This window comes from Herpailurus yagouaroundi, unplaced genomic scaffold (assembly GCF_014898765.1).
Source record: "Herpailurus yagouaroundi ecotype Mexico unplaced genomic scaffold, PumYag 248, whole genome shotgun sequence".
Taxonomy (NCBI): domain Eukaryota; kingdom Metazoa; phylum Chordata; class Mammalia; order Carnivora; family Felidae; genus Herpailurus; species Herpailurus yagouaroundi.
Window position 1 is genome coordinate 2,003,277 of NW_024412465.1, and position 14,858 is coordinate 2,018,134.

At 47.6% G+C, this 14,858-nt stretch overlaps 1 protein-coding gene across 3 annotated transcripts in view; it reads right to left on the reverse strand.

Moving 5' to 3' along the window:
• Positions 1 to 1,280: 1,280 nt before the first annotated feature.
• Positions 1,281 to 14,858, reverse strand: part of STS (steroid sulfatase) — a 160,356-nt gene continuing 146,778 nt past the window's right edge. For all 3 annotated transcript variants that reach the window (XM_040460157.1, XM_040460156.1, XM_040460158.1), the window contains exon 11: positions 1,281 to 4,031. In XM_040460157.1, the coding sequence (XP_040316091.1) occupies positions 3,658 to 4,031 (374 nt within the window). In that variant the 3' untranslated portion in view covers positions 1,281 to 3,657. The remainder of the gene's footprint in view (positions 4,032 to 14,858) is intronic.

A 14,858-nucleotide genomic window follows, 5' to 3' on the forward strand; every position in this document is an offset into this window, starting at 1 on the left:
CTAATTAGGAGAGCTGACATGTCCTTCCCCTTTAGCATAATAATACTAAGTCCCGGCAAATTACGAGTGCCATATTGAGAGCCCGCTAAACAAAACAATGGTATTCAGTGATGTTCGCAGGACGGAGCTGTGGCAACACAGGAGTCCGTGATACCAGAGTGAGAGACAACCCCACCCTCAGACCCGTTGCAGCTGTCCTGGACGGAGCCTGTATTTAAGGGGGACATGGTCACTTACATCACAAATCACATTCTCTGAGGGCTAACAAGGGGAGTAATGAGGCTTGAGATCCAGAGTGTGTTGTCCACACACACCTCCCCCTAAGCACCCAACTGAGTTTTTGTGCAGCAGTGCTGGGTCAAATGACGGGCCCCCTTCCCCCCACCCCTGGACCCAGCGTTCACACACATCTTCCTTGTCCTTCTTACCGCCACGGGGCTTTATCCGGACTCTGCTTCGGTCTTCCAAAGGATTCAGAAGGAATCCAGTCCCATGACAGACCAGAGAGGCCAACGTTTCCCGCTTCAAACTTTAAACCCCGCAGAATTCTCTGCTCCACGTTATCTGTCGAGGAAAGGAGGGTGTTTCACTTGAGCACAGGGCGAGTTGAGACTTTCACGGGCCCATAAAGGAAAAACGCATTAAATAGGTTTTCAGATAATGACATGAGGGGCGCCTGGGTGGCTCGGTCAGTTGAGCATCCGATTCTTGGTTTCGGCTCAGGTCATGATCTCACGGTTTGCGGGTTCAAGCCTCGCATCGGGCTCTGTGCTGACAGTGCAGAGTCGGCCCGGGATTCCCTCTCTCTCTCTCTCTCTCTCTCTCTCTCTCTCTCTCTCCTCTTCCTCCTCCCTGCTTGTGCTCTGTCTCAAAAATAACTAAACGTTAAGAAAAAAAAGAAGATAATGGCATGTTACACAAGAACCTAAAATATGTGAACACACTAAGATTCTATTTCACCACCGTGTTGCTACACGTGTGCACATGACCTCCAACCCCAAGGGTTTATGTTTTTCTTTCTGATTTACAAGAAATTAAGGCACTTTTTGTGCGCCCCCTGAAAAGGCCTGAGGCAGTGTGCGTGACGGCTAACTAGTCCTGGAGGTGAGGGGCTACCATACTCCTCACCCATCTCTGTATTTCTGAGCCCTTCCCTGAGGCTTTGGGACACGATCAATATTTGTTGCATTGAAACCTGTATCTGCCATTGCTTAGCATAGTAAAGCCCTCCGCGTACCCGTTGAATCGAGTCACACAGGAAAATAGAGCCATACGACACATTTCTTTCAAGGAGAGTTTTATTTTAAGTTTGCATGGGCATTAGAACAAGGTTCTCAGAACCCTTTACCAGATGCCATCGCTTTACAGGTGGCATTCTTCAGGGGCAGACCTGACACCGGACCCACATCTTTTCTCTGCTCTCCTCTGTGCTTCCTTCAGGGCAACCTGAATGTCTGTTTCCCTTCTTGAATCCTTCACGACGTAGGGTGGGATTCTGGTTTTCACACGGCGTCACTGACCTTGGCAAACGATGCCTGTCTACACGTTACTGTTTGCTTGGCTTGGCAGGTCTATGAAATGCTACGAATGTAGTGATTTTGTTGCGGAAGAATTTGTTGAAACCTTCAAAACCCAGGAAGGTTTGGACATACAAACCTTATGGTACGTAATGCCACTGAGATCCTTTGAAAACAAGTAGGCTCGTACAGCTTTGTAAAACCAACCAACACAAAACCAGGTCGTCAGGAAGGCCTGCTTGGTGTTCCCTGAACAAAAGAATTCAAATTTCCTGCCGTACATCCCAAGCAAAACTTTCAGATGGCAAGTGGTCTGAAATCTAAGAATCACCGTTATTATGACTAAACCTGATTTTCAAATACCCTGATTCGTAATGGTGATTTAACTTATTTTGAGGCAAATATGTGGCAGCTCATTTTATTTCTAGAGGTATATGTATCCTTCATTTGCTGCTAACATGGTACAGGCTGAACAACTCTGTACATCAATGTGTATCCCCATAATCTGTAAAAGTGCTTTAAATTACTCCATCCTCCAACATACATGCCCACACCATCAAGCGCTGTCTAAAAGTCCGCTTGCATGGAGTGTGTTAAACTTTGAATAAACATGATCAGCTGAAAACCCAAGTTCCTAACAGAGGTTTTAAGTAGTTTCTGCCTGGTAACATCAGCCATAATCCTAACACGTTATTAACATGCTAGTGCATTCTTTAATGGTTCCTAAAGTAATACGACAGGTTTTTGGCAATTTCTGGAGGGTGAAATCCACATGAGAAGTTGAGAATGCTGTTTGCTCTCCAACTTTCCACCACTCAACTGGGCAGAGGAGGAAAACTCAATTGTAGGATTGAAGGGAAAGAAAACAAACATCAAAATCTAAAATCACAGATGTCAAGAGGAACTAGGACACGATCGCTCGCCGATCTTGGAAGTGATTCATGGGGGACGAGTAGAGAGAAGTGTAGCCCACTGTGGGAACGTGGACAGAGCACATTCTTTCCACTCAGCCACGCAGGCTCCAGACTTTCCATGTGGCTGTCCTCTCCTGGAACTGAGCCAACATGAGGCCAGCAGACGGTGCTGAGACCCGTTCACAAAAGACATGACTGGGTAGCCACAGGGACAGCAGCTCCTGTCCACGGACCAGGAAAGGAATCCACGTGATACTGTTGGAGAACGTATACTGTCTGAACAAGTGATGTAAGCCTTGTCCACCCGGGTGCACTCGTTCCTCAGTGGGGGCTCACACTCAGGACCCTTCTCCAGCTGAGCCACTGTCTGTCCATTGCCTGTGTAGCCTCGTGATGCCTTGTCCCTTAATTATCGATGTCGGAAGAAACAGAATTAGAACAAAGTTGTACGTTTCACTGACGGCTGGAGGCATAGGGATTTCGTAGCCGTAGGACATGAGAACACAAAACAAAAGGGCTTACATTAACTCCTCTGGTCTCATCAGTAAATCCTGCAACCACTAAACACATCACAGCATCACGTGTGGATCATGGATGGCTTACGAATGCTTTGCCCGCAAATCATCCACGTGCCATGCCGATAATTCTGCATCACGTTGGGACGGATTCCTTTCACTCCAGCCCCCCCACCCTACCCTGAGGTAGCCTTTACTTCAGAATTTCCATTCACCGAAGAATCAGTAAAACCCAAATATAATACTATGAATTATAAAACAGAAATCCCTTCGGGAGAGATTTGTTTTGGGATTATTGCTCCTGAAGGAAGGATTTCTCACAAAGTCTGTTGAACAATACACATCCATCTGTGAGCCTCTCCTGCTTTTACTTCAAAAGTGATCAGCTTCTAGCTTCCTAGTTTAAGTATCTCAGGTTTCTCAAGGAAAGAAATGGACTGTGAGTATGTAAGTACATCTATCGTGAATAGCATTTGATACGTGTTCTAAATAATACCGATAATAATTGCCTTCCACGAGCCCAACTGCAACTTAGCGTGATGTACTTCATGGCCCTTTGCTCATTGTAAGTTGCATACGTGGAGATTTACTAGTTGCTTTTTCAGTGTTATCCCCTGGTTTTGGGGGGCTAGGGGAATCATGGCGGCCCACGCACCAGAGTGCGAGGCTCCCACAGGGCTGGGGCTGCCCAGTATCACCCCGGACGTACAGCTAGTGGCTTGTTCTCCTGGCCTGGTTTTCTCGGTCACACTGGCAAGACAGGCCTGACGGTGAGCAACACATCTGAAGCCATGGCTTCCAGACAATGTTGCCCAGTGACAACTGATTGGGGACCGCCTTCAGGGTCTTGGTGTGACGGTCTACTGCCTGCTGCATGGTGTCGAGGACCTCCTGGAACCGGGGCTCGGTCGCTGGCGTCACTGGGTTTCTCTCTGTGGGGTCTCTGGAAATGTCAAACAGCAGCGGCGGCTGATGGTAGCTCACAGAATGCCCGTGGCAGAGACACACGTGTGTGGAAAAGCAGCCGTTGGCGCCCTCGGGGCTGAACTTGGGCGTGAAGAAGAAGGCCTTCCAGATGGACGTGCCTGTGGTGTACAAGGATAGAGGTTGGTGTGGTGGGGGAAGCATCTCTGTGTTCGCCACGAATGGGAACGTGCACAGAAACTATGCTGCCAGCATGAGAAGGCTTAGTCACGGATGAAATGCCATAGCCAGAAAGATGAGTAAGAAAGCAAAAACACGCGTGCAGGTGCAACTGGCGAGAAAAAGGTAACATGAAGAGAATGACAGCTTCTATGAGGCCAAGGGACATGGGACCATGGCATTTTCTTCCTACTGGAAAACATCTCTCTCCCTCTCTCTTTCTTTTCCCCAATCCCGAATTCCTTAGGCGATGCTGTGCAAGCAGGAGAAGAAAAAAGCCTATTAATTGAGCTGAGAACTCGGCCAGGACCGTCACTTTGGTCTAATAAACTTTACCGTGCGGAACTGTGCAGCCGGCCCTCAGTAGACACACACTGACCAACAGAGGACAAGCTCCCAGCCCTGCCACCTCTTGCCCTCAGACGTTTTCAACCCGCAGCCTGTATTTCTGTTTAAAACAGGACCTTCCGGAAGAGGTAGGCTCACTGCTAACATGGACATGAGAGAAAAGTGCTTGCGCACACACATGCACCTGCGTGGTTTTTTTTTTTTTAATTGCTCACAGCAAATGCTTATTCATGAGTGAAACCAAGAAGAATTCATAAATGCATTTTAATGCCTTCCTGATAAAACAGTAACATTCCATCTTTGCAATCTTGAAAGGAATACAGGAAGATACTATAAAGGCTTTCAATACAGAGAAAGACAGATACCATATGGTTTCACTCTTAGGTGGATCCTGAGAAACTTAACAGAAACCCATGGGGGAGGGGAAGGAAAAAAAAAAGGAGATTAGAATGGGAGAGAGCCAAAGCATAAGAGACTATTAAAAACTGAGAACAAACTGAGGGTTGATGGGGGGTGGGAGGGAGGGGAGGGTGGATGATGGGAATTGAGGAGGGCACCTTTTGGGATGAGCACTGGGTGTTGTATGGAAACCAATTTGACAAGAAATTTCATATATGAAACACACACACACACACACACACACAAATAAAGGAACATTTGGGTGTTGGCCATTAAAAAAAATAAAATAAAATTATGGCCTCTCCAAGGTAAAAATAAATAAATAAATAAATAAACACTAACAAACAAACAAACAAAGAAAAAACCCACTGAGTTAAATGAATTGAAAGTTGTGTGTGCCAAGGTGGAACATACTTGCTAACAGTGAGAGACCCATTTAATGAATATCTGCTAAGGTATAGATTTATGCACAACAAAATTCTGTGTTTGACAGTTTTTTACTAGTCTGCATTTAAAGTTTGTACAAGAAGCTACTAATTGGGCGCCTGGGTGGCACGGTCGGTTAAGTGTCCGACTTCAGCCAGGTCACGATCTCGCGGTCCGTGAGTTCGAGCCCCGCGTCAGGCTCTGGGCTGATGGCTCAGAGCCTGGAGCCTGTTTCGGATTCTGTGTCTCCCTCTCTCTCTGCCCCTCCCCCGTTCATGCTCTGTCTCTCTCTGTCCCAAAAATAAATAAACGTTGAAAAAAAAATTCAAAAAGCTAATAATTTTTCTTGGTCGGCCATCCTTCCCAAATGCGTTTAATCAGTGATAAGAACAACAAAAAGAATTCATTCTATGCCTCACCCTTTATAGTTTTCTGTATGCTTTTTTCTGTGTTTGAAATAAAGTTGCTCTTTGGGGAAAAAAAATAAAGGCTTTCATATATATATCTATCATAACCAGGTAATCAGAACACACGCACACGCACACGCACACACAGCACCTACTTTAGTCTTACGCTATACCTACGTTTCAGAGAGGCCATCTAGAAGGTCTACTGGATAGCTAAGTAAATAGCGTCCAAGGTTTAAAGATGGGGGGAGTAGGGAAGAAAGATGGACGTGGTAAGCAGCACATATTTCAAAGCCCACTTTTAAGCACACGACATTATGAATATTAAAAAAAAAAAAGGATGCGGGGGTGGGGGAAGGCAATTCAGCATTTTCTGCAAGAGCATTGGGCAACATTCAACGCATCAGGAGGCTGTGCTTGGGCCCACCCACAGCTGTCACAAACAACCCGAACTACGTCAGACCTCAGTTAACATTTCATTTTCTCCTTTCTGAGAAAACCTAAGCATATCAAATCAAGAATTAAATGAGCCTGGGGGGCCAGGCTGGGTGGCTCAGTCAAAGTGTCCGACTCTCGATTTTGGCTCAGGTCATGATCTCACAGTTTGTGGGTTTGAGTCCTGTGTTGGGCTGTGTGTGGAGCCTGCTTGGGATTCTCTCTCTCTCTCTCTCTCTCTCTGTGTCCCCCCCTGCTCATGCCCTCTCTCTCAAAAATAAATAAACTTAAAAAAAATCCAAATTAGGAGAATTCATTGACCCCACGGTAGGATGGTTAGAGTAGGATGGCTACACAGTTTAAAAATTTAAGTTCTTTCGAAATCAAGTCGTGTTCCATCATACCCCCAGAGACTGCCTGTTTTAGGGAAGAAACCTGATTTACAAATAGTTATGAAAGACTTGTCTGTTTATTCTGAGGAGCTGAGTGCTCATCAAACGTCTTCTGACAGGGCCGTGAAAAGAAAGAGCTTTCCGCGCGTGAAGAAGGGAGCAGATAAAGACAGAATCATCAGGTACTGACCAACTGGAATCAGGCCCAGGACGAGATCGTCTTGTTTTCCATGAGCACTACGGTGTTTTTATGTGGCCCCTCCCCCGCCAGAGAGCCAGAGACATTCCCACTGTGAAGGACAGACCTCTTGATTAATTCCGTTTCATAATTTGCACGTTATCATCGCAAGGGTGACTTTTAGGCATTTACTGACCCACCGATCCAAACACAGAATAAACCAACAGAATGAACTGAAAACAACTGTCCCGAGTGTCCGCGTCATCCTCAAGCAACCCCTGCCCTCAGGTAAGCACGTGCAAGGGAAGGGGAGCCTCTCTGCGGTCTGGAGGAGGGGGAGACCTGGCACCCACGGGGCAAGCGATGTGCGTGTGCTCTAAGGGAATCCGCTCAAAGAGTTGCTCCACACGAGGATACCTCCAGCTTTGGCCTCCTTCTTGCTGCAGGAGGCAGCAGACCACACCTGTGTCAAACCACAGCTGCTCAGCACACCTGCCTTTTAAAGGCCGAGTCAGGCAGACAGGCACACACGGGAGGCTGCAGGCCATTTCCGAGCATCCTTACGCTCTCTGGCGGAGTTCTGAAACTCACATGGGTTTCCTTAACATTCTCTACATCAACTCCTCTTTTCCCCCGGTCCTCTGAAGCGTGACAGATTTTCTCTAGAAGCCTTTTCGGCGGCACCAGCCGCAGCCACTTAGAAGGCATCCCGGGTCGGGGTCAGCGGGGCCGCGAGTGTTTGGAGACAGAGGTGCGGCGGGAAGCGCCCTGCTCTCGCTACGAATGCAGCAGATGCGGGGAGGGCGTTTCCAATCGGACATTCGAGTCGCGTCCCGCTGTGTTTAACACCCCGAGACAAGGCGGGCTCCTGGAACAAATTCATTTTAAGGGCCCCTATTTCCCACTTGCTTTTGAGAGCCGCGCACACGGATTCCATCATGACTGCCTTCGGTCACGCCGGCCCAGATGCTAACTGCAAAACTGACTCAAAGGCTGCTCAGGAAATCTCGGGCGTCCTCGCCCGGGAGCAGCGGGGGATCGCTACCGAGCTCGGACTGGTGTAGAATTAAGAATTAATTGTTCTGCTTTTTTGCTTGTTTGGTATGCCGTATGGAACACGTGCCTTTTTATTTTCTAACCTGGATTTTAAAACTTTTTGTAAAAAGACAGACGGCTTACTCTCTGTACTGTTTCTTTGGACCGTGTTGCATTCGCTCGACTCAGAGCAGTGGGATTGCATATGATTGCACGTAAGCTTAGACGACAGAGATGCCTTTCTGTTATTCACCAGGAACCTGGGAATCGATACCTTCAGAGCTGTCTTTTCAATGGAAAAGAGCGAATCCCGGGCATGTGATACAATAGGAAGCACATCATGTCACGTTATATTGCTAACCGCTATATTTTGTCCTGTCTTCCAAAATCATTTTGATAGTGTACTTCATGCTGGATTTCTCCACATACTAGAAAAATGTTGTGGTGTTTTAAATATGTTTTTTTTTCTATCGTTAAGAGTCCACTATCCCCTGAGGAAAGATCGATTTTTCTCACCTTGTAACACATAAATAGTTTGACCACAGCAGGGTCTTAAGTCATTTATATCAGAGGTCCCATGACCCAGGGCACCAATTACTAAGTTCTATAGCGAGAACACGTGGCAATTCAGTGGGACGTTCTCCAGTTACATTCAGAAGGTGCTTAATTCTGCATTAACGGAGGCCAATCTGCCTTCCACGTGCATCTCACTTGACATTAGTATGTTGGTGACGTGCCTTAGTTACGTTAGAGTGCTCCCGCTAGATGTTTCTCTGGTGCAGGGGCCAGCATCCTGTGTAGACACCCTCTGTTCTGAGTTCAGAAGCGTTTCCCAGGTGCGCCTGGCTGGCTCAGTCAGTACAGCATGTGATTCTTGATCTCGGGGTCCTGAGTTTGAGCCCCACCCCGGGCGGACAGCGTACTTTAAGTAGAAGTGTTTCCTGGTTCTGTGGCTTGTGTACTAGGGTTTGCTTCAGTTCCCCCATCCTTTTTCTTGACATTTGCACACAACACTGGGCTTCCAGCCCTAGCTCCGCGGTATCCCAGCTGTGTGATGCCGGCCATGGCCGTGAACCTCTCCGTGTCCACATCTCCCTTTCTGTAAGCTTACGAAAGTACTAGTCCCTGCCTCCTGGCCTTGCTTTGCGGGTTAAGAACCTGTTCCTGTGCATAAGCTCTGAGAACACAGCCGGGTTTGCAGCCAAGACCACGTATGAGTGAGCTGTGAATATACACTGGCAGCCAGTCTAAGTGACAACCACCCTGGATTCTGTCCGCTCTTAACATCCGTTCACTGCAATACACGTCTTAAGACACTTTTTCCCCCACTGAGGATCCTTAAAGAGATCCTCCTGACCCCAAGGCTCCCTCCTACCTGTTCACTGTAGCCTAGACCCTGAATGACTCAGCACTGGAGTAATGGATTACAGGTCTGCCTGCTTCCTCCAGCTGTGTGCACCAGAACTCCACACGAAAATAGGACAACCAACGAGGAAGCAGCTGAGGCCAGGAGCTACTAGTGTCTGCCTCAAATCCAGGCAGGATTTAGGGCAATCCTACTTCCCCCGACCGATGGCTGACTGTCAGAACACAAAACACCCCCCTCGACTAAGCCTCCGGTGTACAGACAAACAAAAAATTGGGGAACGGAAAAATAAACCCCAGTACTGAATGAGTACACCATACAGGCTACGCCTTCCTCCCTGCTCTTGGCCGCTGTACGTTGAAATCCTCCCCATCCTTCAAGGCTCTACAACAATTCCTTCTCCATGGGCCTGTCTGAATCCCAGCCAGATGCGATCGGCGTGTCTCTCTGTCCCTCTCACCTGTTTTCACTGCACGTTCGCCAGCCGTGGACACACTCCATGTCTCTCACTGCATTCTTCGCTCTCTGAAATCAACAGCTGTGTTTCCCCCATCTCTTACGTGCCCGGCACCTAGCGCCTTTCATGGAAGGGACAGCCCCTCACCAGCGTTGGGTAAATTAACTGATGAGATGATGATCTGAGCAGGACTGAGAGGGGGAAGAACCCAACTGCCATCATGAAAGCTGGCGTGGGCAGAGAGATGGCCCGGCACATTCTACCGTCCCTCCCGGGAACATCCTGCTGGACATCATGCAGTGCCTAGGAGAGCCGCGAGCACAACACAGAGCCAGATACGTGAGTGATGCAAATACCTGTATCTCGGTAACAGACACCGAGCAGTCCTAAGGAACGAGCATGGCAAACACTAGCCACCTGAGCCTTCTGGGAAGTCCACCGAGGGACAGGAGAACAGCTGAGAGGGTGGGAGTCAGGTGTGGAGCCAGTGAGGGACAACCAGAGCCAATGCCCCCAAAGATGGCTACACGTAGGGAAGAAGATGGCATGGGGGAATCCCAGAAACCGTCCACACTTGGAGGTGTGGAGATGGCCAGATGGTTCAGAGAACCGTCTTAGGTCAACCCATTCCCATGCACGGAGAGGCAGACCCTACAAGCAGACGGTGTTGGCCACGAATCCAACTTTGCTGTCAGCTGTGTTACGGCATGCCAGTCATGTGGCTTCCTACACTTGTGTCTCCCCAGCTATAAATGAGAGAAACTCCTGAAGAGACACAGCTCCCCGTCTCTCAGTCTCCTGCACACAGAAAGTGCTACCTGGGCGCGTGGGCACCACAATGAACCCTCCACTTCCCAGCCTCCTTGGAAGCCAGGTGTGGACAGGTGACCAACTTCTGGCCAGTGGATTACTTTGGAGCCTCTCCACATCTTGCTTGGGAGACGACTGACCTGCACCCTTTCGCTCTCATATTTCCCACCCATTCCTCCTTCCCGCTGCCCCTGGGGGACCCTATCATCATTCACCACAAAGACGAAGCTGTTGCATTCTCCAGATGGTGGTGGAGAACGTGGAGTTTGCATCCTGAGACGGCATAGACCACCCGCCTCGGCTCGTCGCTCGTGAGATGGACAGAGGAACTTCCCTCCGATGTACATGACTGTTCCTTTTTCTTTCCTGTTCCAGACAAATCTGACACTAATGTCATCAAAATCTCTTACTTATAAGGATTAGAAGAAGTATCCAACACAAAGCGTGGAGCACAGTGTCGAACAGCAGGAGGTAAGGACAAGATGCCAGGGTATATGGTTAGGAAGTACATTTTCATTAAAAAAATTTTTTTTAATGTTTATTATTTATTTTTGAGAGAGAGAGACAGAGAGAGAGAGAGAGAGAGAGAGAGAGAGAGAGAGAGAGAGAGACTGTGAGCAGGGGAGGAGCAGAGAGAGAGGGGGAGACACAGAATCTGAAGCAGGCTCCAGGCTCTGAGCTGTGAGCACAGAGCCCGACACGGGGCTCGAATTCACGGACCGTGAGATCATGACCCGAGCCAAAGTCGGTCGCTCAACCGACTGAGCCACCCAGGCACCCCAGGAAGAATGTTCTCAAAAGACAGATGATGGCCACAGACACACAAAGGTGACAAATTGGAAGAATAAAAGATTAACAGGGGACAAAGTATATAACCACCTACAAAACACTTCTGTATAGAAGACGCACAGCCAAGGAAGACACAAATAGTTGATACACAGGATGTGCCTTGCTTAGGACTAACATGTCCCTGCCGCAAATACCAGGTGCGGCAACAGACAGAACCAAATCAGGACCAACTTCTAGACACGAGCAGGCATACCCAGAGAACTGAGATTCGCCTCGTGCTCAAGTCAGAGAAAAGGGATGCAGGAAACTATAGACCATAAAATAGCAGAAGCCTGTATGCAGGGCGCAAAGGGCAGAAGACAGGACGTCTGGTTAAGATGAGAACAAGCCAGCTTCTGAGCTGAGACCCAAGAATGCGTTTGAACGTTCTAAACGTTGTGTTTTGGTATTCAAGAAAGAAAATGTAATGTGGACTTATTCCATCTCCATAAGGAAGTAAGTTTGCATTGTGACAAATTAACCAAAGTCACAGCTGGCACGTTTTTCATCCACGGTATTCATGAAATCTAAGGTCAGGCATATGAAACCTTTAGAAGAAAAGTGGATGTCTTTCTAAAGATTTTATTTTTAAGTGATGTCTGCACCCAACACGGGGCTCAAACTCACAACCCCGAGATCAAGAGTCACACGCTCTACCAACTGAGCCAGCCAGGCACCTCTGGACGTCTGTTTTAAAAACTGCCAAATACTGTCTAATATAAGGTAATGTAAAGCGCCGTGTCAAAGTACACATTTAATGGACTACGTTGAAGAAAATGAAATCCATTTATGAGGTTTTTTTTTTTTTCTTCCTCCCCATTAAAGGAAATGAACGGCCGGAATGTTCAGCCCATTCCTGAGAGTCTGAGTGCTAATGAGGTAAAATAAATGAAATAAAACTCTCACGGTTTCAGGAAAGCCTTCTCCATCCTCTTTATATCACTTGTTCTCCCCAGTTGCCAAAGCAGAGTCCGCGCCTCCCGGGATGCGTCTGCCTGAGCCGTTAGGACTGTGCATTTGCGTCCTGTCCCTCCTGGGGCCCAGAGCTCGTGCGATGTGGCATTGAGGGGAGGCATTCACAGAGGAAAAGGAACCCCTGAGGCCTAAATATCTCCCTGCAATGGTAGCAGTGTATCTATCCACTTGCACCAGGACCCCTGGTCGAGTGCGAGGAGGTTAGTTCAACTACACACAGGTCTGCTCCGCAAAATACTGCCGCCCACGTGCCACGGTGTCAACCCTTAATCCTTCCTTCCTGACCCTTCGGATCCCATTGCCGACAATCAGACAAGGAAGGGGGTCCCACGGAATGACTAACGAAGACGAAAGCCGAGCACAGCTTTGTTGCACTGGGTAACCGTCAACCCACGAGACACGAGCAGCCGCATGTAGAATATTCTCTCTTTTCTTAGGTGTACTTTAGAGACAAAATGCATTTCTCAACCGTGTGAAAACTTTAGGCAGTCAGCAAAGCAAGCATTTGGCTCTACTCACCATAGTGATGCTATTTTCATTTTAAACTTTATCTCTTGCACAGGCACACTGAACAGAAAGGAGTTAACAAAATCTGCACAGTCATTACAGAAATTATAATAATAAACAAGATGACGTAACGGGAAAAAAAATAAAGCTTCCTGATCTATTTTGAAAAGAAGGCACCTTTTATTTATTTTTACTTATTTATTTTTTTACATTTATTTATTTTTGAGAGACAGAGCACTAGTGGGGGAGGGGCAGAGAGAAAGAGAGAGAAAGACAGAGAGAGAAAGGGAGGGAGAGGCAGAAGCCAAAGGAGGCTCTGGGCTCTGAGCTGTCAGCACAGAGCCCGACACGGGGCTTGAACTCACGACCCGCAAGATCATGACCTGAGCCGAAGTTGGACGCTCAACTGACTGAGCCACCCAGGCACCACAAAGAAGGCACCTTTTAAAAAGTGGGATACAAACACATGATTTTAGAATGAATTCTGTTATCCTACAGTGTTTTGTTGCGATTTCTTTATAAGATGCCTTTTTTTTTTTTTTTTTCAATCACAGAAAAAAAGTTTCAAACAAACTTGAACTGAAAGGTAGCTCGTGGGGCACTTGCGTGGCTCAGTCGGTTAAGTGTCCGACTCTTGATCTCAGCTCAGGCCATTATCTCATGGTTCATGAGATAGAGCCCTGTGTTGGGCCCTGGGCTGAGAGCACAGACCCTGCTCGGGCTTCTCTCTCCCCCTCTCTCTCCTCCCCTTAAGCTTGCACTCTCTCTCTCTCTCAAAATGAAAACAAAAAAACAGTAGCCAGATTTGTGAGGCCCTTTTTGCTCAGCCTCAGGATGACCACATCCCGTGCATTTCTCGGTCATCACATGAACCGGGTGTTCAGCCATTAACATGGAGTTTGTATGCTATATTCTTAAGCTTGCAAATCTGAGACAGAACACTTCAGCCAAGGATCTCCTGCTTTCTGAGATAAATTTTGTCCATAAAATCAAGCTGCCATTACACTGAATTTTTAATTCACGTCGATTCACATGCCCCAATTTAAAGCCAAGGCTTTTAATACACGCTGCACAGTATATTTTAATTCAAAATTCCCATTTTAAAGTAAGAAAAGCTAGGCATGCGATAATAATGCTTTTGTGAGTTCTTTTACAATGTAACGGGAGTAATGATATTAGCTCATGATTAAATTATGTCGTTCAACTTGCTGAGACAACTAAATTACAGAATTATTATAATTATGGAATTAGTGAATTATAGAGTAGACATTGCGTGTTAATAGTTGAAAGGGATTTGTGTTTCAAAGGGGTGGAAATGGAATTCTAGCTCTCAGTGGGAAGCTGTGAGAGAGGAAGAAAGCCCGGGTCTGCTGTGCCCACCAATTCCCCGAGTGTAAATACCCCCAGCGCAGCTGAGCTCACGTTAGCAACAGTTTAACAGCTGTGGGGAAGGTTCCCGACCTACCAGGAGCTGGCTCCAGCATGGGCCTGCTGTGACTAAATCCTGATCCTACATTTCTCTTTTCTTCTCTAAAAAGTCTTCTGAGCTCAGGCTGCAACCCTCTTTTCTTTTTTTTTTTTTTTTAATTAAAAAAAATTTATTTATTAGAGAGAGAGAGAGGGAGAGAGAGAAAGGGAGACACGGAATCTGAAGCAGGCTCTAGTTACATACAGTTCCTTCTGCACAGTTGTCTCAACCTGGTGCAGAATGAGGTCAAGGGGACGGGTTTTTTTTAATTGCTTAAGTGTTTATTTATTTTTGAGACAGAGAAAGAGAGAGAGCAAGGGAGGGCAGAGAGAGAGAGGGGGACACAGAACCCAAAGCAGGCTCCAGGCTCTGAGGTGTCAGCACAGAGCCCGAGTGGGGCTCAAACCCACGAATTGTGAGATCATGCCCTGAGCCCAAGTCGGATGCTCAACCGACTGAGCCCCTCAGGCGGCCCTGCAACCCTCTTTTCTTTAAGAATTACGTACCTCGTCCCACCACAGAGGACGGCCATCACTGACAATGTCCCACCAAAGAGATCCGAGCTGATGGAAGCCGATGGAAGCTGACCCACCCAGCCAGCACCCGTTGCCTCTGCTTCCTGTAGTTGACAGGTAACTGCGTGCGGGTGAGAGTCCCACCTTCCTCTCACACCTCCACCACCGCGGCCCGTGACAGAGCCAGCCACACAGCCTGGTGTCAGGCAGGGAATCTGGTCTG